The following is a 27315-nucleotide window of genomic DNA, read 5'->3' on the forward strand; positions in this document are numbered from 1 at the left end:
AAGACCAGTGCCAGTTAACAGGCCAGTTACTACCCTGTGTCAAACAATATGGATTACATGTCAGTGGCCTCAGGCCTGTAATATCTGTTTTTATTCCATTAGTAAAGAAAGGAAATGTGAGAAACTGTTCCAACTATAGCATAATTGTAATGATTTCTCATGTGACCAAGATTCTGTTAAAAATTATTAAACAGAGGCTACAGAATGCAAGAGTTACAGATCTTGAGTTATCCGATGTACAGGCTGTCTTTAAAAAGGGGTGCAGCATTCAAGATCACATTGCCAATATTTGATGGATTATGGAAAAGGCATATGAATATCAAAAGGAGATATAGATATATATAAAGGCCAAACTCAAAGACTCAAAGACTATCCCACCCCTAAAAGGGCCTAACGGGGAAGACTGTAATGATGAAGCTATTAAGGCCAACCACTTTAATATGTTCTTCAGTTCAGTCTTTGTCAACAGCAATGCTGCTGCCCCCCATTTCCTAGTCGTACCACAACGAACTGTAACAATTTACCACATATTGATTTTACAGTAGATAACATTGAAACGGCACTATGTAATCTAAAGCCATCTCTATCTATTGGCCCTGATGGATTATGTGTCTACTTCTTGAAAAAGCTTGCCACTGCCCTAGCCGAACCTCTATGCACAATCTATGAGGCATCTTTCAGAACCAGCTCCTTGCCCAACTTAAGGTCATTAGCCATGGTCATACCTATTTTTAAAAAGGGAGACCCTAGTCTAGTAGTAAATTACAGACCAATCTAACTGTGTTGCATCATCTGTAAAGTGATGGAATCAATTATAAACCAATCCATCACCCTCCACTTAGAAACAAACAACCTGCTTTATAACAAGCAACTTGGTTTCAGGAAAAATTTGTCCTGTAGTCTGCAACTCCTACACTGCGGAAACATTTGGACCACACATCTTGACCAGGGTCAAACAATAGATGAAATTTACATAGACTTCTGCAAAGCCTTTGATTCAGTGGTGCATGACAAACTACTGTTAAAATTAAGCTCTCGGCATCTCCGGATCCCTGCACAAGTGGATAGCCGTGTTCCTGTCAAACAGGCAACAGATGTTCAAAATAGGGAAGTCCTATCAAATCCGGCACCAGTTAACAGCAGTGTCCCCCAAGGCAGTGTTTTAGGACCCACACTCTTCCTGCTTTACATCAATAACCTATGCAACCATATTAAAAGCAGCTGCGTCCTCTTCACCGATGTCATAAAATTATTTAACACCACTGAAAATGCTACTGTCCTACAAAGTGACCTTGACTATGTGTCAGAATGGTCGTGTAACTGGCAACTCCAAATTTCAACTAATAAATGCTCTGTCCTACAAATTAGCAATAAAAATGAGAACACCAAATACAAGTTGGACAAAAACGACCTTGTAGATGACCCTCACTTTGTTAAGGACCTAGGAGTACTCGTCTCAAATGAACTAAGCCCCAGAACTCACTGTAACAACATTGCCAAAAAGGCTTTAAAAGTTGTTAACCTTGTTTTGTGAAGCTTCTTCTCCGATAACATTGAATTGCTAACTAGCGAATACAAAACCTTTACCTTGAATATAGCTTATTGGACATTAACATGATTAAGCGGGTCCAGAGGTATCTCTCAAGAAGAATACTCCACTTCTCTACTCACAATAGAATTGCCTTTGTCTCCAGGCTTGAAATTTTGGGCTTGGACAATCTGGAACTGCACCATCTGTGGTCCGATCAAAGCACAGTACACAAAATTGTCTGTACAACATCTTGCCTGTTAACAACTTCTCCAGCTTCAACCACAATAATACATGAGCAACCAATCGATACAAACTCAAGGTAAACTGTGTCAAACGTGATAGCAGAAAATATGACTTCAGCAACAGAGTGGTCAACGCCTAGAATGCTCTACCCGACTCCACTGTTACAGCCTCAAACTCTCACAGCTGCAATCTATAATTGTCTACTGTGGACCTCATCCCATTCTTTTTTTTTATAAAGAATTTTTATTTTTAAAAATATACACATACAAAACATAAAACCATCTTCCATTTTATATACATACAGTGTGTCAATTGGTTGCAAATCTTTTGTGCTATCCTTTTGTAATCATTTACTCACAATTTATGTTAGTTTTCACATTGTCAAACTAACATGTGCTTATATATTTATCAATTATTAATCATCCATGACTAAACTATTTATTCCATCATGTTATACGAGATGTTCCAAGTTTTATCTTAAAATTTATGTTATACTTTCAAACAATGATTATATACATCTATATTATGTTTTGGTATTGAGTTTTTAGTTCATCCAAAAGCAATGCCATCATGAAGAGAAAGACTTCTTCAAAAACAACCACCCAAGTATTTTTAATCAAGAGTAATTCCAAAAGAATTCCAAAGTCACTTAAAGATCCAAATAAATTATTTCTTTCAATACTTTTTTTACCTTCTTCAATTTCTCTTTCTGGGGTTACTGATTAATCAAAAGGTTCCCGTTAAAATGTATCTTTCTTTAAAGTTCTAGGCAATCTCCTCCTTTTTCAAGCTCTGCTCCAAAAAGTTTTTTTTCCTCTCCCCCCACTTACAACAGCAATTTCCCTTTAAACGCTCAGAAATCCATACCTCCAATGCGGGCTTTCCAATTTCTGAGGGTGTTAAGTCCAGAGTCCTTTCTCTGATAGTTTTCAAGTTAAAATATCTTCGATGCCCAATGTATTTTCCAGTTCTGCATTTAGTATTTCTGTGGGGTGGGAGAGTAAGTAGAAAAAAAGTTTTCCCTTGGCAGCTTTCTCCGCCGCTTTTCTCTTCTTAGGGATACAATGTATCTTTCAGGCAATAAACAATTCCACTCCAGGGTTTTAGAAGCTGTTATTTTCCCGGCACAGCCCGCACTTTCACTTCTGAATCTTCTTTCTCCTTCTTCCTCCAGCACAATCTTTTCCAGCTGCCGGCTTCTTTGTGGCGGCCATCACTGACCGCTGCTCCACCGCCTTGAGAAAAGGAGGTTAAGCTGGGTGAGGACGGGGTCTGTGACACCCCCAAACCCCTTCCCAGATCCTCCCTATCTTCGGCTGCCTCTACGGGGCAGTCTTATCCTCCAGATCCGTCTGGATCAGAGGCACCAAGACGGCAAGCACAGCAGGGATCGCGGAGAGGCGCAAATCCCTGCTGTCGCCGAAGCCTGGCAACCCGGAAGTCCCCGTCTATATTATGTTTTATATCAATCTATTAAATTTCTATCACAAAATTATCTATTACATTACCATGCCTTTTTATCCAACCATTGATAAAACCAGTCCCATATCATATAAAATTGTTTATCTTCTTGTTCTCTAATTTCAAATGTCAATTTACTCATTTCAGCACAGTCCATAATTTTCTTAATGACCTCCTCCTGCATAGGTATTTTATCGTTTTTCCTATTCTTAGCAGATACAATCCTAGCCGCTGTTAATACATTTAGAATCAAATATTTCAACTCTTTGTTGTATATTTTTGGTATTATCCCCAATAAAAAGATCTCTGGTTTAAATTCTATATGTTGTTTTATCATTTTTTCCAACCATGTGTGAATTTTAGTCCAGTATTTCTTTGCGTCCGAGCATGTCCACCACATATGATAATATGAACCAGGTATCTGATGACATTTCCAACATTTATCCAATTTGTTCTTAAACATTCTCGCAATTCTCATCAGGGTAGATGTCACCTGTAAAACATCTTATACAGATTTTCTTTATATGCAGTCGACATTCTCATTTTATAATTTTGAGACCACAATTTTCTCATCCCATTCTTAAGAGGTCCTTAAAGGGGATGTGCATAAGCACACTAGCATGCCTACCGTTCCTGTCTTACTGTCCTCATTTATCTGTATTTATTTCCTTTGTTCATGTTTATGTTCATACTTATACTTGTTTTCTTGTACATGTTTGATAAATAAATAAATAAATAAACATTTTATTGATTACAGAGAAGTAATTTGAAACACAGGGAGTTAGATAGGGACATATTTTCACCTTTTTTTGTTCAATCTGTATGCTGAAGTGATCATGCAGAAATTAGAAGGAAGTGTCTGATGGAATGAAAATTGGTGGAAGAATTATAAATAATTTGAGATCAAGAACAAATCAGAGAGGTGTATAAAAATCAAGGATGAAATGGAAAAAGTAGGATTCAGTCTTAACATTAGGAAATAAAAGATAATAATAAGAGTTGCAGTTGGACATGAGACACTTAAAATCAACAAGGAGGAAACTGAATTAATTCAAGAATTTATCTTCCTTGGATCCAAAATTGTTCACAAGGGCAGTTCTACTCCTGAAATCAAATGCAAGACAACCTTAAGCCTCATTAGAATGGTTAACATGAATATGATCAGGAAAAGCAGATATGTTGATATAAATACAAAAAGCAGGCTAATTAGAGCAATAATCCTCCCTTTTATGATGTATGAGTGTGAGACTTGGATACTAAGAATGGCTGTTAGAAGAATTGACTCCTTTGAACTGTGATGCTGACGTAAACTATTTTGTATAATATTGACAGGCAAAGTAACCAACAGAGTGGTATATAAAATCAGATATATCTTTAGAAACTAAAGGTATAAGACTATGTCTCATTTACTTTGGCAATGTTATTGTTAGTAGAAAAAGAATGGGCAGGCAAAGAACACGCTGGCTGGATGACATCAAATCTGATGAAAAGTTGAACAATTGAAAGAAGTTATGCTTGACAGAGTAGCATGGGGAGCACATGCCTATAAAGTCATCCAGAGTCAGACACAACTAAATGATTAAAAATAACAATTCTTATCTAAACACTATGATTTAACAAACACCCAGACTTTTCATACAATTCTATAATTTTGATCTGTAAATTAAACAGCTAACATAAAAATTATTTGAATGAGTAAGGAAGTTAAAAAATATAGGATAAACTAAGTATTGTAAAAACTTTTTCAAAAAGAAAACATAATCTAGTATTTCAAATGTCTCTTCTCCAAAAGGGAACCTAGTTAAATACCCACTTCTAGATATGCCAAGAAAATGCAAAGGAAAGGATATTAAATCGAACCATATCTTCAATATTTTACTACAAAAGGAAATTCAAAACATCCTGTCTTCAAGATATCAACACATTATTGCCATAGTGCATCTATAAAAATTTCATTATCTTTGTATCAATAACAATTATTTACTGCCTTAATGCTGTTTTAATTTCATATCTTTTCCTACAAGTATTTAAGGTGAAAGCCGAATATAGGTCCTAAGTGAACAGGATTAACTAGAAATAAAAAGGCTAGGCCTTTTTTAGCCAAATATAAACCAGTAACTATTTTTAGCAAGGCTCTAAATTCAGTTTTATCAGTAGAGTTACCCAGTGAACAGACAAATTAATAAAGGTTTACCAATGGAAATACTTTTCATTCATAGAAACTTAACAACGACAATAATTGAAGAATATTGTTATGTATTTTTCCAAAATTTTGTCTAGAAGTTGAAACAACCAAAAAGGAATACATTAACTTGTTACTGGGGAAAAAAACCCTTTGAATCTTAACAGTCCAATGACTTTCTAGTCCAGACTTCAATAAAACTCCAACTTTAAATACTGAGGCTCAACAAATTTTATTTGAATAGTTTCTCAAGGAGAAAGACTGACCTGAACCAAAAATGCAGGGAATATATTTGGTCACAATATACACTGCTCAAACAAATAAAGGGAACACAAAAATAAGACATCCTAGATCTAAATGAATGAAATATTCTTATTAAATACTTTGTTCATTACATAGTTGAATGTGCTGACAACAAAATCACACAAAAATTATCAGTGGAAATCAAATTTAGCAACCCAGGGAGGTCTGGATTTGGAGTTACACTCAAAATTAAAGTGGAAAAAAACATTACAGGCTGATCCAACTTTGATATAATGTCCTTAAAACAAGTCAAAATGAGGCTCAGTAGTGTGTGTGGCCTCCACATGCCTGTATGACCTCCCTACAATGCCTGGGCACGCTCCCGATGAGGTGGCGGATGGTCTCCTGAGGGATCTCCTCCCACACCTGGACTAAAGCATCCCCCAACTCCTGGACAGTCTGTGGTGCAACGTGGCGTTGGTGAATGGAGCGAGACATGATGTCCCAGATGTGCTCAATTGGATTCAGGTCTGAGGAACGGGTGGGCCAGTCCATAGCATCAATGCCTTCATCTTGCAGGAACTGCTGATACACTCCAGCCGCATGAGGTCTGGCATTGTCTTGCATTAGGAGGAACCCAGGGCCAATTGCACCAGCATATGGTCTCACAAGGATCTCATCTCGGTACCTAATGGCAGTCAGGCTACCTCTGGTGAGCACATGGCGGGCTGTGCACCCCCCTAAAGAAATGCCACCCCACACCATTACTGACCCACTACCAAACGGGTCATGCTGGAGGATGTTGCAGGCAGCAGAACGTTCTCCATGGCATCTCCAGACTCTGTCACGTCTGACACATGTGCTCAGTGTGAACCTGCTTTCATCTGTGAAGAGAAGAGGGTGCCAGTGGCGAATTTGCCAATCTTGGTGTTCTCTGGCAAATGCCAAATGTCGGGCCCTCCTACCACCCTCATGGAGTCTGTTTCTGACTGTTTGAGCAGCCACATGCACATTTGTGGCCCGCTGGAGGTATTTTGCAGGGCTCTGGCAGTGCTCCTCCTGTCCCTCCTTGCACAAAGGCAGAGGTAGTGGTCCTGATGCTGGGTTGTTGCCCTCCTACGGCCTCCTCGTCTCCTGATGTACTGGCCTGTCTCCTGGTAGCGCCTCCATGCTCTGGACACTACGCTGACAGACACAGCAAACCTTCTTGCCACAGCTTGCATTGATATGCCATCCTGGATGAGCTGCACTACCTGAGCCACTTGTGTGGGTTGTAGACTCCGTCTCACGCTACCACTAGAGTGAAAGCTCCGCCAGCATTCAAAAGTGACCAAACCATCAGCCAGAAAGCATAGGAACTGAGAAGTGGTCTGTGGTCACCACCTGCAGAACCACTCCTTTATGGGGGATGTCTTGCTAACTGCCTATGCTTTCCACCTCTTGTCTATTCCATTTGCAGAACAGCATGTGAAATTGATTGTCAATCAGTGTTGCTACCTAAGTGGACAGTTTGATTTCACAGAAGTGTGACTGACTTGGAGTTACATTGTGTTGTTTAAGTGTTCCCTTTATTTTTTTGAGTTGTGTATTTTCTATAAATTATTCTCAACAACCAAATCCAAGGAAATTAAGAAATATAAGAAATGAAATATCCATAAAGAAATTATCCTAAATATAACTTTCTTGTAGTATGGCAGAACCTTCAAGGCAGCCAACTGCATATAGTGGATACTTATGTATTTTCCTCTAATTATTTTTCTAGGACTGAAATCTTTTTTGCAGGAATATGTTAAATTAGAAAAATCAGTGAGAGACTGCGTGTATCACCTATTCTGCTAGTTTATAAGCACTGCCATCAAGAAAACCCAAAACCAACTGCATAATTTGGTATAGAATAAATTTTTCCTGTTTTTCTTTTCAATAAAAAAAAATCTAGTAAAAATTGAATATAAGATTCCCACTAATCATTAAAGATCACCCTGAATCTAACTTTTTTGCCAGTTTTAACTGAGATGTCAAGGAAACTTAATACTAAATGCAGATATTGGGTCAGCATAATTTTTCCCTAAATATTTGCTCAGAGTAAAACTAAGCTGAAATAGAAGGCTTCCATTATCCGAAAAAAATCCAAATTTAACTTTTCTGCTAATTTTTAACACAAAGGAAACTTAATTCTAATCTTAACTGGTCATTTTATGTGAGAATGAATTTGAACCAGGCTTCGGGGAAATCATCCCTAAGCAAAACTGAAAATTTTGGAGCAGAATAATTTTCCCTATTTATTCCCTCCTGGGGTAAAGCTTACTATAAATAGGATATCAAACAAAGGCAAGATGACTATCTAAAATACTTTCATATATAAAGATTTTTGGAATATGTTTCTTCTGTTTTAACAATCTATTTCTAATTACAGTTGTGGAAATTATATTATCATCTACTTTAGGCTAATACAAATGATTCTGTTTTAGCACTGTTTTACTTCTATTATTTTCAAATCAGTTTAGAAATATAGATGATTTTCTTCTCTATCTAAAAGTGATGAATTAGCATTAATAGGACTAAACCTCAGGGGTAGAAGCTCAACTTGAACCAGCAATTTATTATTTTTAAGGAGATTTAGATTTCACATTTATCAATCTTGCTTATCACAGAACAATATTCAGGACATCATTTGCTAATAGAAACACTTTCCTTAAAAGGTTGCTTTCTACAGTCTTTATTGTTGCCACCACTAAAATTAGTAATTTGACAGATCTATTAAAAAGTAATTAAATAACTGTTAACACAAATAACTATCATCTCTGTACCCATCAAGCATTCCATGTCCTGGTTTCTCTTCCCCACTCCCATTTGGAACCAACTCCTGCCTGTCCTCTGATAAGGGAGAAGAAACCATTGGAGTGCCCTGGCATGCAATCTAGCCCAGGGCACTTTATTAATGCCTGAGATCATTTTACCTAGAAGCTTAGAAAGCATAGCCAGGGGTACCCTGTTCTTAGATTTTACTTGCCCAATCAATTCCCTGATACTCTCCTGATGCTCCTGGGACAAAGACACTTTGCACAATATGGTATCTATTAGAGCTCCCAGATGCAGCAAGCTATTGGTGGGAATGAAGTGACTTTTGGCCTTGTTGACAGAAAAGCCACGTTCCTGTAGCACCTGAATGGTGATCTCCAAGTCCTCTGCTGCTTGAGATGGGGAGGAGGACTGGACCAGAGTATCATCCAGATAGCACTGGACTCTGACTGGAATAGCCCAAAGGTGGGCTGCCAGGGCTGCTAATAACTTCACAAATGTTCTGGAAGCAGATAAAAGACCAAAGGGCAAGGCCCTGTACTGAAAGTGCCTACCGTTATTACAGAACCTGAAGAATTGTCTATGGGCCAGAAGAATGGGAACATAAATGTAGGCCTCAGTTAAATCTATGGAAATGAGCAAATCCTCTTCACTAATTCCTTCCAGAATAAACTGAGAGAATGCATCTTAAAACGCCTGTATTTTACCTGGCAGTTTAGACACTTCAAATCCAGAATTGCCCTCTATCCCCCCCGAGGCCTTTGGTATTACAAACAAAACAGAATAAAATCCCATCCCCTGTTGGTCCTCAGGCACCGACTGAATAGCCTGGATCTCTAGCAAGTGCTGAATAGCTGTTTCCATGAGGACCCTTCTCTCTCTGTTCTGAGAAATAGGGCAATGAAGTAAAAATCTCAGTGATATGGAGAGGAATTCTAGAGAAAGGCCCGATTGGACTGTCTCCAGGACCCAGGTGTCTGTGGTTACTTCATCCCAATGCCAGGCAAACAAGACCAGTCTTCCCCCAATGGGAGGATTGGCAGCAGATTTATCTGGGGCATCTGAAGGGACGATCCCAGCCCCTAGAAAGAGCCGCTGGTTGTTCAACTGGCAGTATCTACCTGTCCTGTCCTGGTGTTGATCCTGCCTGGGGATGAAGGGCCTCTGGGGTCAAGAAAACCCCCCCTCCAGCTTCAGGTATCCTAAAGGAGGGATGGTGGAAATAAGGCATGAAGCGGAAATCGCTCCTTCTGGACCTGGAAGGCAAGATCTTCTCCTAGTCCTTGGAGTACATCAGCACCTTGTCCAGGGCTTCCCAAACAATTTATCCCCCTTGAAGGAGGCAGTCACCAACCTCCACTTATGCCTCATATCCACCTGCCATTGCTTGAGCCAAAGCAGATAGCGAGATGTTATAGAAGATCCTATCACTTTTGAGGCAAATCTGGCTGCACTTAGGGTGGCATCAGCCAAGAATTCAACAGCTGCTAGAAGCTTATTAATATGCTGGTGAGACCTCAAATTATTTGTTGGAATCATTTCTTGCAGCTCCCATAGCCAGATAAGTGATGCCCTATTGAAAAAGGATGCGGCAGTGGGTGCCTTCACTGCCCAAGCTGCTGACTGGCGAGTTCTCTGAAATGTGTGTTCAGCCCTCTTGTCCTCCACTCTCAATGAGTCTTCGGACTCCCCAGGAATGTCGGAGTTGGATTGCAAGACAACTACTGTGGCATCCACTGTGGGAACTTCAAGGGCTATGAAAAGATCCACTCCCACATTAAACAACCTCTTATCCAGGGAAGAAGGACTGGGACCTGACTCAGGCGAAGACCATTGTGTCTTTGAATGACAGTTGTAAACATCTTTGGTGCAGGGGTGACATCTGCAGTTACTGTCTTTTCTGAGAAGAGTAGATCATTAGTATCTTCAGAGGCATCAACTGGGTCAGATGATGCCTTGCCCTGTGGCATTCTTTGCCTTAAAGAGGAGCGACTTGAATAAGGCAGGTTGAAAAAAGGCCCAAAATTATGGGGCCCTCAGAATCTAGGCCCTCATCATCTGAGAGATCTCTCCCTAATTGGTCTTCCATATCAGAATGGGCAGAATGGCTACGTAGAGAGGGAGCGTAATAATCATCTTGCGAATAGCTGGATATGTCATCACAAAACTGAGAGGTTTGTCTTAATTTGTGCCTGGAAGAGGCATAGGAGGTTACAGAGGGAGATCTCCTAGATTGTTGTAAAGCTGCAGATACCCGCTTCACTGCCCCCACAAGTAGAGCCTGCATGTTGAACTGCACATCTGGATCTTGTCCCCCTGCTAGACAAAGACCAGCAGCTTTGGGTGTGAAAGTGGCCTCTGGAGCCACTCTGGTTCTTTGGACATTTGTTGCAGGCTGTTCTGTTGCTGGGCAGACAGAAAAAAATTCTCTTCCCTCTGAAGTTTTAAAAGAGATTTCAGACTCTTGCCAGCTAAATTGCTCTTCAGCTCCCTGTGGCCAGCTCCTGCAACTGCCTCCTGTCATTGTGACGAGATCTGGATTGTCTTTCTAACGGTTGCTCCTCAATTTGGTGGGAATCCACACTGGTGCTGTTGGGAACTGCTTCCAGGCTTGCCTGGGCTGCTTCTCTCTGTCCTTTAGCCCACAGCCTGTTCAGTGCCTTGTCCCTGCGATGGTCATCTCACTCTACTTCCCTGGAGCTCTTTCGAGCTCCTGCAGCCTTGACTCTTGGCTTGGGGTCTTCTGCTGAGGCTGAGACATTTGCTTTTACAGGGCTTAGAGGGCATGACAGCCAGCGAGCCGTCTCCTCCGCTCTCCTGTTTGCGTGGCTGGCATTATCAGACAAATCTGCCATTTTGGCTAACTGACAGGCAGCCTTCTCTCTCTGAGTTTAACTGCTGACCTATCCTGCAAAGGCACAAGCAAAAAACCCTCCACTAGACCACTAAACAGCAAGAGTGGAAAAAGGGTGCTAAAAAGCCCTTACCGATGACAGCTGCTTCGCGCCCTTTCAAAATGCAGCCACAGAATAAAAAGGCTCGGGTGGCCGTATAAGCTGCACACTAGCCCTCCCTAGCCAAAGCCACCAGGGTGTGGAGATCTCCTCAGACATATTGTCCCAACTTCTCCTTACTTTAAGAGAATTGGCCCTCAGCCGATCTTTCCACTTCACTCCGGGCTGAAGCCCTGGGAGATCGGTGTTTTTTCAGCCACTCAATTGGTAGACTGAGAGCCTGCTGTCAGTTCAGTAGCATTCAGGATTGGATTTTCCTATTTTAAAAAATTAAACTTTGAATTTGAAAAGCATTCAATAACACGTCGTCCTAGCTGCTTGACTGAGTCAATTTCTGGGCCACCCTTAGCAACAGGGGAGTGTCCTCACAGATCTGACAGACTCAGTCCAATCAGCAAGCAGCAACTGACAACTCAATCCTGGATGCTATCTCCACAATGGAGAATGTATCTTTCTGGTTAATCTTTCTTGTACTTCAAATGTAAGTGTAAAATATGGTTATCACTCTATGCATGTTTTATTCTAAATTCCTATTATCAACAGGCAGATACCCCTTCTTGGAATTATACTGAGGAAAATAGAATGGTATAGTTACAATTAGTAAATAAATAATTGTTTTTAGCATTTCACTCAAATAAAAGATCGAAAATACTGTTTAAAAAATGGAAAACAAATTTAATATCCAGTACTTTTATTATAACTAATTGCCCACCACTTTGTATAATTTGATTTTGGTGAGACAAAGTTGAAATGAGGGGGGACTTCAATTTGCTTTTGGCAGAACAACTAAATGTTTAATTAAACAGAACTGTATACTTTTTTTGCAGTGGAAGTGCAATGCTGACAGCTTTTTGGCAGGATAAGAACAAGATAGATTAGTCAAGTCAATTATAAGAAAAAGTCAGAAAAAATAATTTGTGAAGGATTGGGAAGGTTTATTAATTTTTAAAAGTTATTATGTTTTCCTGCAGCATTTTGAACAAAGAAATTTAAAAAAAATATTGATCTTTGTATGTAAATGATACAATACTCAGCATTGTTGTTGTTCTGGATGTATCTGTGCTAGTGCAAATTAATGAATTTGAATAAATTGCACATATTTCAGGGAAAAATAGACATGTAATAGGCATGTTTCATTTTACTAAGTTTGCACCATCCAAATTAACATTTTTCCAATATATAAACATTCACAATTTTTTTATTACTTCTTTATGAAGTTGCATATGCCATATTGAATACTAGATATAAAACACAAACAAATTTTGTATAAAGCAGCTCTTCTAGAAAACCTAGCCTCTGAAAAATGACACTAGTATCATATGAAAGCCTTTTGATAAATCAAGAAACATGTATTTATATAAGCGTTTGTGCATTTGAAGAAGCCAAGTAATAATCTAGGAGTTTGGAAGATATTCCTTCTGAGCATATTTCAACATATGTTGCCAACAGTAAAAAGATGAATTCATACATAATGGTTGGAACAAAACTATTTTCTCTCCCCACTTAAATAAAAAAAATACAAATTTTGGGCATCCAGTTTTTCCGAAATGATGACAAATGCATATCATATCATATATCATAGTGTGTGTGTATGTGTGTGTGTATGTATGTGTGTGTGTGTATGTATGTGTATATGTATGTATGTATGTATGTATACACACACACACACACACACACATATATATATACATATATATATATATATATATATATATATATATATATATATATATATATATATATATATATACATATACATATATATATATACATGGTATTCAGCTTTGTTCGGGTATTTTCCCACGTCATTACAGTTGTGCTTTTAAAGTTGTAGCAACGTTTTGGCAGAATCTCATCTGCCATCATCAGGCTTCTGTATTGTGTTTGTCTGTGAGTTAGATTTTCACAGCCGTTTTAGTTTTAAATTTGGGGCTAGCCTACTGCTGTGCCAGAATGGTTTTTTTCTTCATCCTGATTGGTTGGGAGGCTTGGTCTGTGTTTATTGGTCTTGGAGTTTGCTGTGTTCTGCTTGATTGGTGTTTCTAATATCTTCTGTTCCAACTGCCAGTTGCCTCTGTTCCAACTGCCAACCTCACAAGGTTGCAGAAGAGCAGTAGGTAGTATCTTCACCATCACGCTCCATTATCCTGTAGCTGTAAAAGTCAGCAGCCGACACAGTCTTTTTGAAAGGACCCTTGGTCTTTGTGTCGCACTGAGGTATATTGATGTAATAGCCATCTTCTCCACTGCAGAACATCAGAGGATACTGGAGAGCTCAGGAGCAGTCTGGGGCTCCTTACAGTACTAAATGTCAGTACCTCACCAAAATTTCTACACCTTCCACCTATGGAACTGCTTCCAGACTCAAGGCAGCGGGAGTGATATTCCTTTGTGTGTTTCAATAATCGACCACCACTGAGCCAACAGATTGTGAACCAGATTTCTTCTACATAGCCTGATCACTGCCAGTTGCCTCATATTCCGTTACCTCAGTTCAAACTGGCAGATGTTCCATTCCTTCACTCAGGAGCGGTCTGGGGCTCTTTACGGTACTAAATGTCAGTACCTCACCAAAATGTCTATATCTTCCACCTATGGTACTGCTTCCAGACTCAAGGCGCTGAGAGCGATATTCCCTTATGTGTTTCAATCATCGACCACCACTGAGCCAACGGATTGTGGACCAGATTTCTCCTGCATAGCCCAATCATAGCCCAGTGGTGTTGCAAAGCGTGGGTATCCAGCTAGTGCATCTGTATACTACCTGTCTTCACCTGTTATTATAGAATAGCTAAGACAGAAATAAAAAGTTGCATGTAACTGAATAATGCACTGGTGTAAACAAATTTGCATAGAATGAAATTTATTTGATAAATCAGTGATTAACTGATATTTTGAAATGAATTTATTGTAGTAAATTCATTTCACAGCAAATAAATAGTCATCAATTAATGTTTATTTATATAATAGAAATTAAAGCTAGTTTTAATAATGATTTTAATCAATTCCTAAAGAAATAGTAAAAAAGATAATCAAATTTAAATTTTAGTGCAATCCTATACATTCCACACCAAACACTCCCTCCCTCCCTCTACACACACACCAAAACGATGTGATCAGGCCTAGTTTTTGGGAAAGAAAATAAGGAGAAAAAAAGTCTATCTCTGCCTACCAGTATTATCTGGCTAGCGCCCTGTCAGTGTGTGAGAGTTGAGGGCTGTTTGGAAACTGAAGCAGTATTTGCTGTGAGCAAGAAGGAGACAGCAAGGAGCCTGGACGTGGCTTAGGTCAATTGTTCTGTACTAAAGCTGCTTCTTGCTGTGAAACTAAAACTGAAACTCCTCTGCTTGTGTTTTGCGTATAGATCAGATTTCTTTTCAGATGAGGAGGGGGGAGTAGAAATACTAATGCTCCGTTGGTCATTTCGAAAAATCTATATATATGTGTGTGTATGTGTGTGTGTGTGTGTGTGTGTGTGTGTGTGTGTGTGTGTACAGACGGATGGATGGATGGATAGATAGAGTATAGCCTATATTTAATAACAAGGGATGATGATAATAGTACGTGAGAATCAAGAATATTTATTTTCTGTTTTTGCTGGCAGAGGGCTGCAGGAAGCTGTCTTGGCCAAAACAGAGCTCCGGGCGGGGGGGGTATTCATTTTTGCTGGCAGAGGGCTAACAAAACAAACTAAAAACAAAACAAAAGGAGAAAGGTTTCCCCTTTTGCATTTGAGCATGCAAGAAGGGACAGAAAAGGAAAAAAGGAAAGAAAAAGAAAAAGAAGGTAAGATACGAAGAGAGCAAGAAACAAAAAATAAGGAACGAGGAGAAGGAAGAAGCAAGGAGAATGAAGAAGAAAGCTAAAGGAAACAGAAGGAAGGAAGGAAGGGAGGAGATTATAGTGAGAGTGAGGGAGGGTCTGAAGGAAGTCCTGCCTTAGCACTTGGTCACCACAGGTGCCTCCGACACCAGTGAGGTTAAGCTGGCCATTCCTACACCAGCCACGCCCACTCTGCCTGCCCAGGTCAAACACAACCCTGATGTGGCCCTCAATGAAATTGAGTTTGACACCCATGGTCTAAGAGAAGCCAAGAAAAGAAACTGATATGCCATTATGTCATCCCACAAACAATACAACTTATGCATTTTCATCAGATATCATACATCATTACATCATTACATTCTTTGTGCAATAACATCAAAAGTGTAATTGTTGCTTATTATCACAGTGCTTTAATGCAAATTAGGAAAAAATATTTTTTTCAGATACAGAACTTCTGAGATGAAATCACATGTCCTTTTATTTACTTACTAATAATTCCCAAGTTGGGATAAAAAATAATTGATCTGTGCCTCCACATGATTTCCACCACATAAGCTTTCATTCATGTGTGTAAATGAAATTTACTTTATATGTACTCAATTAGCAAGCAAACATTTTCTTCATGTGATTAACTAGTAATTGATATAGTTCACTAACCCATGGAATACTATTTTTTTCAGGCTACAATCTGAAGGTTACAATCTGTATTGTATTTCCTATTTATTCAGAAATGAATTGCACTGTATTTAATAGCAGCAATCACAAGAAATAATGTAATTACTATTTCTGCAGTTTGGTTGCTGTGAAATAGGCCACAAAATAATTTGTCAGAATTCAAGACTACAAGGATACAGACAGAATAACATATTGTGAACACAAAATTCTCAATATTTTCCTTTGTTACCTAGGCAACCAAACAACATTGGCTGCTTTTATATAAATACTCGTTAACCACGCCCATATTCAAAGCATTCCTTGTTTATTGATCTCAACCATGGCATAGTCGGAACATCAATCAATGAAACAAGGGTGGGTGTGATATAGTCATTAAAACACTTATTTTTTTCAACTACTGAATCAATTCCATGAATTACTGCTTGAATCAATTTAGGTAGAATTAAAACCTGTCCTTATAGTGCAGCAGTTCTATTATACATTACAGCAGCTCTCCACTCCAAAAAAGTCAAATGGAACCAAATTCAGCTTGTTCTTTTGACATGGTTAAGTCATTTCAACTATATTTCAGCTCTTTCCAAAATGTTCTTTTGGTGATTCACATGTCACAGCACAAATTGCAATCTTCAGAAATTCATCAAACTAGTTCTAATCTAAAAGGTACCTTGTCATAGCTAGGTTAGGAAGTGAAGGTAGCATCTTGTGCACAAGAATTTTGGTAACATAATAGATCTTTTTTAATCTAAGATTGCATGACACCCACAAGAGGACAACTGCATGAATCTAAACAAACAAGCAAAAAAACAACCATCAGCTTTAATGAATTGTAGGCAGATGTTCTGTTTATGCTCTTCAAATCCAAAATACTGCACGGCTCTATTATCACATTTCACATTAGATTCAATTGCAGAATCAGATGCACTTTCAAACTTTCAACTCATTTCAACTTTCAACATAAAAATTATGTGGGCTTTGTTACTGTTCTGAAAATGAAAATGAAGCCTGATAAGAGGCGCATGGATTGTGTGATTGGACTGTAATTCTTCAGATTCTCCTTTAAAAAAAAAAAGATACAAACATTTTTCTCTTTCAGTTATCTGACCCATCACCCATGATTTAAACATTATACAGGTCAGACTGGGAAACCAGTTATGACTCTTAACACTAGTTTTATTAGGCTTCAGTAAGAGAATACTGTAAATTTGAATAGGTGTACCACTTTTCTTCTCTTTATCTTTGTGGAAAATACGGAGAGTTCTGTCTGAGACACCTTCTCAAATTACATTTGTGTCTCAGACTTGCATTACTTTTATCTGACCATAGTCTTGGTTGCGATTCATCCTTTTGTTCCTCAAAGCTATTCCTATCCCATCTGTCCATTACAGTATAGTGTGTGCCAGTTAAGCTAGTATTTTTAATATCATAAGATGTAATTATCTTTTTCAAATTTAACTGGAAGTAAAAAAAGATACTCTTTTTATCTTCTTTTTATAGTTGCATATTACTTAATTGCAGAAAACTGACGATAAACAGAAGTTGAATAGTTCTGCTTTTTGTTAACATTCCAACATTTGTGTAGAGAACTAGTGTACTGGATTTGTTTCCTTTTATCTTGAGTATAGTTTTTTGTTCTTAATATTCATCTTGTAAATATCTCATTCTGAACTTTAGTTTTTTCCAACATTATCTCTAAACTGTGCTTAATAGTTAACAAGGTTTTTTCCTGAAAATACTACACTGTACCTTTTCCTCTAAATCTATCTCATATGATTGTGACAAAACAGTTCCATATTTGTTTTATCAAGGCAAAGTATTTTCTTTCAAAACATTTCAGACTTCAGAAAACATTATTTTACATACTTCAGATGATTTTTGAAGAAAAGGCTTCTAATAACTCTTTCAATCAAATAATTGTTATAAAAACAATACTGGCGTATGATCTGAGGAGTATTCTGTGTCAGCTAAGCTTCTCAGCAGGTTGGTTGGAATGATTTGTGGCTTCTGTTTTGTAGATTGGTTTGGGAAAATTCAGAATTTTCCCTGGAAAGCAATCTAATATGCCAGAGACAGTGAAGAAACTGAGATTGAAAAAATATTTGATATTCAGCAAGATAACAATTTGAAATATTCAAATCCACATCAATAATTAAGTATTTAGAACTAAGGGGTTTGGAATTACCTTCAGCATCAAGACATCCATGAAAAAAACATCTCAACATGTAGTACAATGTAGGAAGACCTAAGAATATTTTAGAAATGTCATAGCAGAATTATATAGAATTTTATAAGGAAGAGTGGTGGGGGAATCCCAAAAACAAGTACAGGAATTTTTTTAGGAAACTAAGAAAGCACTAGGAATAAATTTATAAATAAGACAGCAGAAAAATATGTAAAAATATTTATGTCTGCTAAAAGAGATGTTATAAAACCTGGCTAAAATACCTGGCTGGAATTCAAACTTCTGCACTTGCTTCTATCTTGCTAAGGAATTAATGGAAACAAATAATTTGGCCAGAGGTGCCTAGACTTTCGCATACAACTCCTTGTTGGTTTAAGGAATTTGATGCGGAAAATAGTTTGAAACTGAATATGAGCAAGAATGCACTTATTAATTTTTTATAAACTACCCTTTGTCATAAACCATATGGCTCACACTTTGTTCCAATGGCAATTCTGAAAGGGTAGCAGTCACATGAAGGAACAGATATGAGACTTTGAATGATCCCCTAAACACATGGCATGGAATTTAATTCAAAGTGGAAACCATTCCTGTACTATAACTTAAGACATAGACTTATACCCCATCTAAAATGTGGATTCTTTGATGCGTAGATTTCACTTTCATAGGATACTTGAAGAAAAACAAGTTCTCAATTTGACTTAATTGTATTGCAATTATAATTTCATATAATATTGTAGTGACCATAATTCTCTATATTTATTCTCACTCAAAAATTTATCTTTGCTTAAAAGTATAATGGTGAAAGTCTGAAGTACTGTTCCTTTAAGAGCCAATACTTTCCAATGGAGGGAAACTCCAATAAAAAAGAATAATCTCTGAATGCCTTTTAAAACAGTCTACCCAAATGCTTGAGATTAAGTAGGGATATTTGTAAGATTTTCTCTGCTTGGCTTAAACAGGATAGTCAAGTCTTGGAAAGAGAATCTTAGAAATACTTGGTACCTGATGGACTTAATTTAATCTGAAGCTTGAATTCTACTAGAAAATACACTAGCAATATATGTACCTCCTTCAGGGGTGTCAAACTCAAGGCCCGCGGGCCTGATCCGACCCATGGGGTGCTTAAATCTCACTTGCAGAAAGAGCAAAGGATCAGCCCACAGTGCCTCTGCCAGCAAAAACAGGCCGCAGAGGGGCACACGCGCTCCCCATGGCCCATTTTGGCTAGCAAAGTGCTGCTGGCTGAAAACAGGCAGTGGGGAGGTGCATGTGATCTTCCTCGCCCCATTTCTGCTGGTATTATGCTGCAGGAGGCATCTGTCCCTTCTCTTCCTCCCTCCCCCACCCCAGCCGGCTGACGAAGAACTACAATGCTGATCTGGCTCTCGAAGAAATTCAGTTTGATACACCTGGTGTAGCGTGATAGTAAAAACATTATAACAGGCTGTTGCATTTTGTATCAGTTAACGCTTCCTAATGATCATCAAATGCAATAATTTAGTCTTATAAGTGACCTCCTTAATAGTCCATATTACCAGAAGAAATTGCCTCTACTCTACTCTACCCTGATCAGGCTACATTTCGAATCTTGTGTCCAGTTCTGACCATTACAATCTAAAATGGACATCATCAAATGAGTTCAAAAGTGACAACTAAAATTATGAGGGACTGGAAGCTAAATCCTATGATATCAGTTAATGGATATGTTTAGGAGAAAAAAGACTTAGAAAAAGAAATAAGATAACAGTCTTCAGATATCTAAAAAGTTGTTATATAAAATGTCTTGAAATCTACTACCTGCCAGGACCAGAGCACAACCAATGATTTGAAATAACATTGAAAAATTGATTCAAGTTAGATGTTAGCATTATTTCTCTCGGATGGTTAAGAACTACTAATAAATGCAATAGGTTGTCTCATAAACTGGTATGTCCACTTTCACTGAGGGTCTTTAAACAAAGACTGGCTAGTCAGCTCTATGAAATGATTTAATAAATCCTAGTCTGAATGAGGAATAAGACTAGATGATTATTGAAGTTCCTTTTAATTCTATTACTGAACAAGGGTTGGAATAAATACATTAAAAGCAAAAGTTAGCTAATCTTGAAATATTGGAAACTTTGGGATTGGTTGAATTAAAAAAACAAGTTATTGTCTTATGTTCCAAGGAAGAAAAATAATACTTAGTTGTGCTGAATTGGAAGTAATAAATTAAGCATCCCTTACTGTCCTGATTATATGCTCTTTAATAATAGCATAATGCAGTAAAAGATTTAACACACAACAGCTGATCTATCTCAAAGTTGTAGCATTCATTTCCTTCACTATTCTCTGTCATCGATAAAACATGACACAAATATTCCTTCAGTGCTGGATTTTCTGAGATGTTTATTTTTTAGAAGAAAATAGCTGATCAGTTAAAACAATACTTTATAAGGAATTATAAAGCTTCTAAGAACTATCATATACAAAAGATAAAATACTTAAATTAGCATATCCATAAATACTTATATTTACTAAACTTACTAACTTCCAACAATTATGAACATTATGAAAGTTATGATATTGGATATAGATGTAGGCACATGCAGACAGCCTGACAGGTTTTTCCTTCATTTTTTTCAATAACAGCCTGCTGGTCTCCGAAAATAATGTATAGTGTTGTGGAAAGGAGGTATATCTGCCAATGACATTTTAAAGCAACTCTCAGGATAAAATATATAACTCATTTTGCAAAATTCTCCTTTCCTTTTTCCATGCCCCTTTTCTCAAGAGAGTCTACTGATTCTTTGTAGGGCATTTCTAAGAATCTAAAAAGAAAATTTGGGGAGAATTGAGCAGAAAAACCTGTTCCTTACAGTCAGGTTGTATGTACCTGTATCTAAAATAAACCTACTGTAAGCAATAGAACTTAGTCATAACTAACTCAGATCCCAAGGATTCTGAAAGGTCTACTTTAAATTATATGAGCTAAGGCTGACACTCTTTACAAACTTCCCAGGGAATAAACCCCAATTAATGTAGTCCTGTAGTTTACTTCTACATTGAATTGTACTGTTAGACAAATGCTGACAAGTTCCAAAAAATTTTATAGTTAAGAATACCCCCTTGCTCTTCTAATTAGAACCCTATTATATCTAGTTTAGTGTTTTTTTTTAATTTTAACATTGGAAAAGTTAAAGATAATTCAGTTCTACTTTTTTCTGTTTAATAAATAAAATAAATCTATATTATTTCATATACATTTTCAAACAAAAAGTAAAAAAAACAATGTTTTGTCAGAGTATTTTATTTCAAGATGCAATAGAAAAACTATGGACAAGATGTCCTATTCTTACCATGACCTGAGGCAAAAACTGAAACAGGACCGGTCTGTACTAGGTAAGAGCTGGCAGTATAGTCCTCATCAGTGTCAGAGTCCTGAACTGGCTGGATAGCACTAGTACTTAGCAACCATCTCTGGTTGTCATGGAGATTTGGAGATGGAGGAGGGGAATGTAAATGTTCAATAACGGATTGACTAGATGAAGAAGATGGCATGGGAGGACCTGAGGAAAAAATATTAAAAAAATAGGATAACACACGGAATAGTTCAGAAATTGCTTACCTTCGTGTAATTATTTTTAAAAGTATTTTGATAAATTATAGCTAAACAAAATTATGATAGCATGTGATGGAAACGTTTACAGCTTTCTGAAATTCATTGTGGAAAGGATTATCTTTATTAAATGTTTCATTCCCTGAATAATTAAATGCAGAAATCAGTTGTATCTGTTGCATTTTATGATCCCATTGTATTTTCATCCAGTTTGAAAATGCTAATTTAGGTATGAATCTTGAGGCTTGACAGTCTGTGCATGCAGAGAAAGACATGGCAGGATAGTTATAGCAGGGTTCTCAAGTCCCCACCTATCAATTGCACACAAATAATGTTTTGCACAACACTTTATAGGAGTTCAGAGTGCTGCCCATCAAGGGCTGCAGACTTGTAAGCTGAAGAGCTTGAAGAAAAAAAAAAAGTTTCCTGGCAACAGGGGTCCTACTTGGCTGGGCCATAGAGTTAGTATTTTGAATCCTCTCTCTCTGGATGTATTAAGATCTTCCAGGAATCTCTGCTCATTGATGCACTCTGTGAAGTGGTATTGGGATCTCCAGATTGTGGCGGACGGGAAACAAAGCTTAAGTATGGATGACAAATTGAGGAGCTAAAACTGCCAGAGGGACAGAAGGATGAGAGGATGGACCAGGCCTGATTACTTTATGCAAGAGTTTCTTTGCTGAAAAAAGAAACAAGATCTTTCTGCCAAGAAAAGGAAGAAAAAAGAAGAAAAACTAGAAAAGCACTTCTTGGGATGGATTTTCTAAAATGATATTAAGCTATGATCTTGAAAACAATACTACAAAACAACCCAGATAAATTTGTCTTCCTTAAGGTAAAGCCTTAATTATTCCATGTTGTGTACTGCAGAATGACAGAAAATATACTCTGAGCACCTATATTTCTTTTTACAGCTATCTGAAGAGTATAATCCCGTCAATTATCCCAAGGCTAAACACATCTAATACTTTCAACTTTTTTCAACTATTTCCTGATCAGCCTCCCTGCCCTCCTCTGAACTGTTCCAGCTTATCTGAATTATTTTTTGAAGCATGCTGGCCAAGACATATATACCCCAACCTAGAGATGTGGTTTGTTCAGTGTAAAACAAAATGAAACAATTAATACTTCATGTGTTTATATCTGGATATATAGCCTTAGAATCAATTCATGAATTTTTACCACTACTATACCAAACCAGATAACTTTTATACCTAGCATTTTATTTCTGTTTGTTAAATGATGAATTTTGTCTCTATTAATTTTCATTCTATTATTTTTAATATATTTTTCCAATATATCACTCCTGTTAGTATAATTTCTGTCTTCAAGATATCCTAACCAACTGTTTGCCATCAGCAAACTTGGTGAATATTTCATTTCCTTATCAAATAATAGTAAATATGTAACTGTACCAGGCCTAGAACTGAACCTTGTGGCATCCAATACAATATCAGACATACAGCCCACGGTGTTAACTAAGTTAATTATCACAGTCACCTAACATTTTAGAATATTAATCTTTATTTTTATATATTTGTTGAGACTATCTGATGAATCTTTTCTGAAATTATGTTGTTTTGGAGTCAATATTCAGGCTAGGTTATAGCACTGAGACAGTCAGTCACACTTATGGATTAAATTGTGAATGATCGAAGATGGGATATTGCAACTATCCTGGCTTTCTTGGACTTCTCTATAGTTTTCAATACCAGAAACCACAATATTTCTTCACCAGCTATGGGAGTTGAGTGTGGAGGGCATTGGTTTAGAGTGGTTCTCCTTATTCCTCTGTAGCAGATTCAACTGTTAGTAGGGGAAAAGGGAGAGTTGAGCCTTAGACATCTGCTGACACCTGCTCTCTGATGCCTAATGTTTGGATCTTTTGTCCTTCCTCCTTAACATCTGCTGTGAGAGGCCATCTGATGGCCCAGGATTCAGTATGACCACTATCCTAATGATAGCCAACTATATCTCTTTGATACTGCCAATCAAAGGACACTGACCCAAGTATTGGCCAAATGTCTGAGACTGTAAAGGCTTGGATGTGGAAAAAAAGTTTCAACAAAATCCTAACAAAATGTAGTTGCTCTGGGTTTGTGGTCCTCCTAGTTCTAGAGAGCTGATAAGCAATTTGGAGGCCTTCTTGGATTCACAACTCCTGCTTGAGGAACAGGCAACAGCTATGGCTAGGGGAAGCTTTGCTGCAAATTAATCTGCTGTTATCAATTGTACTCATTCCTAGATTGAAAGATTTGGGTCACAGTCACTCATTTTGGGTGCTCTACAGTTTATCCATGTTATACTTCTGATGCATAAGCTGCTCTGATTTCAGTTTCTTTCAAGGTCAAGGTCACTAGTCCAGGTTATTTGCAGGATTGCTTCTCATGGACAGTATCTTGTCATTCCATCAGATCAGATAGGTTGGATATACTCCAGGTCCCTATCTTAATTTTGCCATTAATCAGATCCTAGTATAAAACCTTCTCACCAACGATCCGTGCCCTTTAGAGCAACATACCCCAACTCTTTTACCTTTCTGGAAAGCTTTGAAGACACACGAAGATACATGTACATACATATTTAAGTGTGCTTCCTGCACACATTTATGGAAAGAGCAAGTATTCAAGATTGTTTCTGTTTAAAATTAGCAACCCTCGATTGATAAGGTAAGGAGAAACTGAGCACTACATAGGACTTTTTCTGGTTTTGTATGTACACAAGACACATACCCACATACCTACTTCCACCTACTCTTACTTTTGGAGGGAAAATCATTTTAAATTCAAGCTTATCTTTCTTTCAGGTAAATATGATACTCTTCTACTATGAAATTGCCAGGTTGCTGGCATTCTTTCTTTTATAACTTTGTAATGAGTGGCTTTTAATTATAAGTCCATTTTATATTATAGACCTCCTGTATGCTATCCAGCCCATGTAACGTGGCATTGGCATTTATCTCTCTGCTGGATACAAGAGCCTTCTGTACTCAACCTGTGGTGACAGTTATATGTTAATTAAAAGCCTACATGCAAATAGCATTACTGAAAAGTGTTGTGGCAGATCGCACACAAAGCACTATTATTTGTAACTGCACAGACCTTGTTATCAACTGCTTTAATACTGAGCAAACATTGTATCTCCCTCTGGGAAATATGCTAACAAATACATTACCTAAGTTAGGATAGTTAGAGATCGTTCAATAGTTATTACACAGTTGTCACAATGGAGACTTCTTCAGATAAATGTTAATTATAGGATATGTACTCTGTTATTTTTAGCATGTTTAATGACCAATTAAACCTTGTCAAAATATATTTAAAATATTTAACGTACCTCTGAATTCCAATGAATTTTCAATTATAACTTATGTTTGTAGCTGTATCTAAAATACAGACAGCTATATTTTATATCCAAGTTACTGGGAAAATTCCATGTTTATCAATAAGTGTGCAAAGCTACCAATCTTGTGAAAAGAGATATGGTCAATATCTGAACTCACAGCAATAGTACTGCTTCCAAAGAACCTATGTTCCAAAACTCGTACCAGACAATAAGATACTTTTGCTGCAATTGCATCCTTAGTTCATCCTGAGCATGTATACTGAGTTTCTGATTCTTTTATATTCCATTACCAATCCCATGAAAAGATTCCACCTTTTTTTTGCAGTCAGTTCAGTTTCTTTTTATCATTCTTCCTAAACTCAGATTGTCATCATGACAGATACTATCAGATCCCATGTATTGAATCTTGCTATTTATTTTTAGCTTTAAATCTTTTCATTTTTTAGGTATTTGTGATTTTTTATTTGGTCTGAAATATGACTAGAAAAAGAACAAGTTTCTATATTTTCCTGAGTTACATTAAATCAAATACATTCCCTTCAATTGCGCAAAGTGTAAACTAAAATTTCTTAATACTTCACTGAATATCTACTGTATTCCTAATGAAAAGGGTAAAAGAAACCCAAAAAGGTAAAGCAATTGTTGACTGAAGTTAAAATTAGCCAACTGGAACTTCAGAATTATTTTCTTTATAAATGTTTAAGCCAATTATTTGATGAAACTGGGTTAATTAAATTTCATTTTAATGGATTGATGTTTATCTCCAACTGAAGGAACAATCAATTCTGTGAACCTTGTTCTGCTAAATGTTCTCAAAAAATGTACATGTGAAAGGCAAAGAGGAAATGAACCTGCTGGAATGAATAATGCATATTCAGTTAGACTAACTTGACATCCCAATGCTACTTCTAAAAAAGCATAACAAATTGAATAAAAAAGGGATAACAAATTGTTCCGTTTCTAAGAGAAAGCCCGCACAGTTAGTCAGAATGGAATAGGAATCTCAGGTTAAACATTAGGAGACGCGGTTTGCATTTTGTTTAATATTTCATGGTGCATGGCGTGGACCAATAAAAAACCCTTCCATAAGGTCTTTGTTGACGTTAAGCTGTCTTTAGGCAATTAAGTAGAACCAGACAACCTGTGCCCCATTGGGTCATCTTTTCCGAGTTATTTCCTTACCTAAACAGAAGAACAGAATGACTACAGGTGGAGAGGCAATGGGACTGAGAACAAATTCTGCTTCCTCCTGAACTTTCCTTGTGGGAAGCTGGCAGGGAGCTTCAGAATCCTCCCTCCCTTCCTTCCCAATAGCACTTAAGATCTGTGTTCTGCCCCATAGTGCTTTAAGGCAGTCTCTGAGTGGTTTACAATGTCAGCATATTGAATCCAGTAGTTTGGGCCTTCGTTTTACCAACCTTGGAAGGACAAGTCAACCTTGAGCCAATCAGAATGAAACTCTTGGCTGTGGAAAAAATTAGCCTGCAATACTGCATTCTAACTCCTGCACTGCCATGGCTCCTAATGTTAAAAATGAAGATCATGCAATTGCAGCAGCAGCGCAGTAGCATCAAAGCAGACACAACTTTCTCAATTTGAGTCCCTTGGTAATGCATACCACATTTTGGATACATTTTGTAAGTTAGCCCATTTGAGGTTCAAAAGCTGTTGCCCTATGATAACCATTTTACTCAAAGTTCATGACAATGAGAATTTTAGTAGTAAATAAAGAAGACAATTCTTGCATTTAAAAAAAAAGTATGAAACCTTAGGCCCTTGATCTTTCCATTCTGAAAAGAGTTATTTTAAAGTTCTGTGACTAATTATTTACAATTGCTTTTGATTAAAACTAAAGTAGAGTTTTGTGAGATCTTAATACAACATCAAAACTATCCTTCAAAGTTTGTTCCAAATATTATTTTATATCCAGCAATTTCATTCCTGAATCTTCTAAGCTTCTCACTCTAGTTTCTTTCCTTTTGGAACATTGGCTATTTCAATTAAGAATGATAAAGAAATTCTTTGACAATTTATCCTGGTGATTCCACTATTCATCAGTTTACACAAATATTATAACACAGTGTTATATATATTTTAAAAAATTAAAAAATTAAAGATATATACAAATCCATGCAAATTAAAAGTGAAAAACAATGTAAACAAGGTACTAACTTAAAAAGCCATGGACAATACTCGTTCATTTATTTTATTTTCAGA

General features: G+C 37.3%; 1 protein-coding gene across 23 annotated transcripts in view; it reads right to left on the reverse strand.

Moving 5' to 3' along the window:
* Positions 1 to 27315, reverse strand: part of TENM3 (teneurin transmembrane protein 3) — a 660890-nt gene that overhangs the window by 174550 nt on the left and 459025 nt on the right. For 13 of the 23 annotated variants that reach the window (XM_087936357.1, XM_087936356.1, XM_087936361.1 and 10 more), the window contains one exon: positions 21494 to 21703. The exons of the other annotated variants lie outside the window; for them this stretch is intronic. In XM_087936357.1, the coding sequence (XP_087792483.1) occupies positions 21494 to 21703 (210 nt within the window). The remainder of the gene's footprint in view (positions 1 to 21493; positions 21704 to 27315) is intronic. 23 annotated transcript variants of the gene reach the window in all.

Source organism: Pseudonaja textilis, chromosome 6 (genome assembly GCF_049901715.1).
Source record: "Pseudonaja textilis isolate UNSWEBS1 chromosome 6, rPseTex1.2, whole genome shotgun sequence".
Lineage (NCBI taxonomy): Eukaryota > Metazoa > Chordata > Lepidosauria > Squamata > Elapidae > Pseudonaja > Pseudonaja textilis.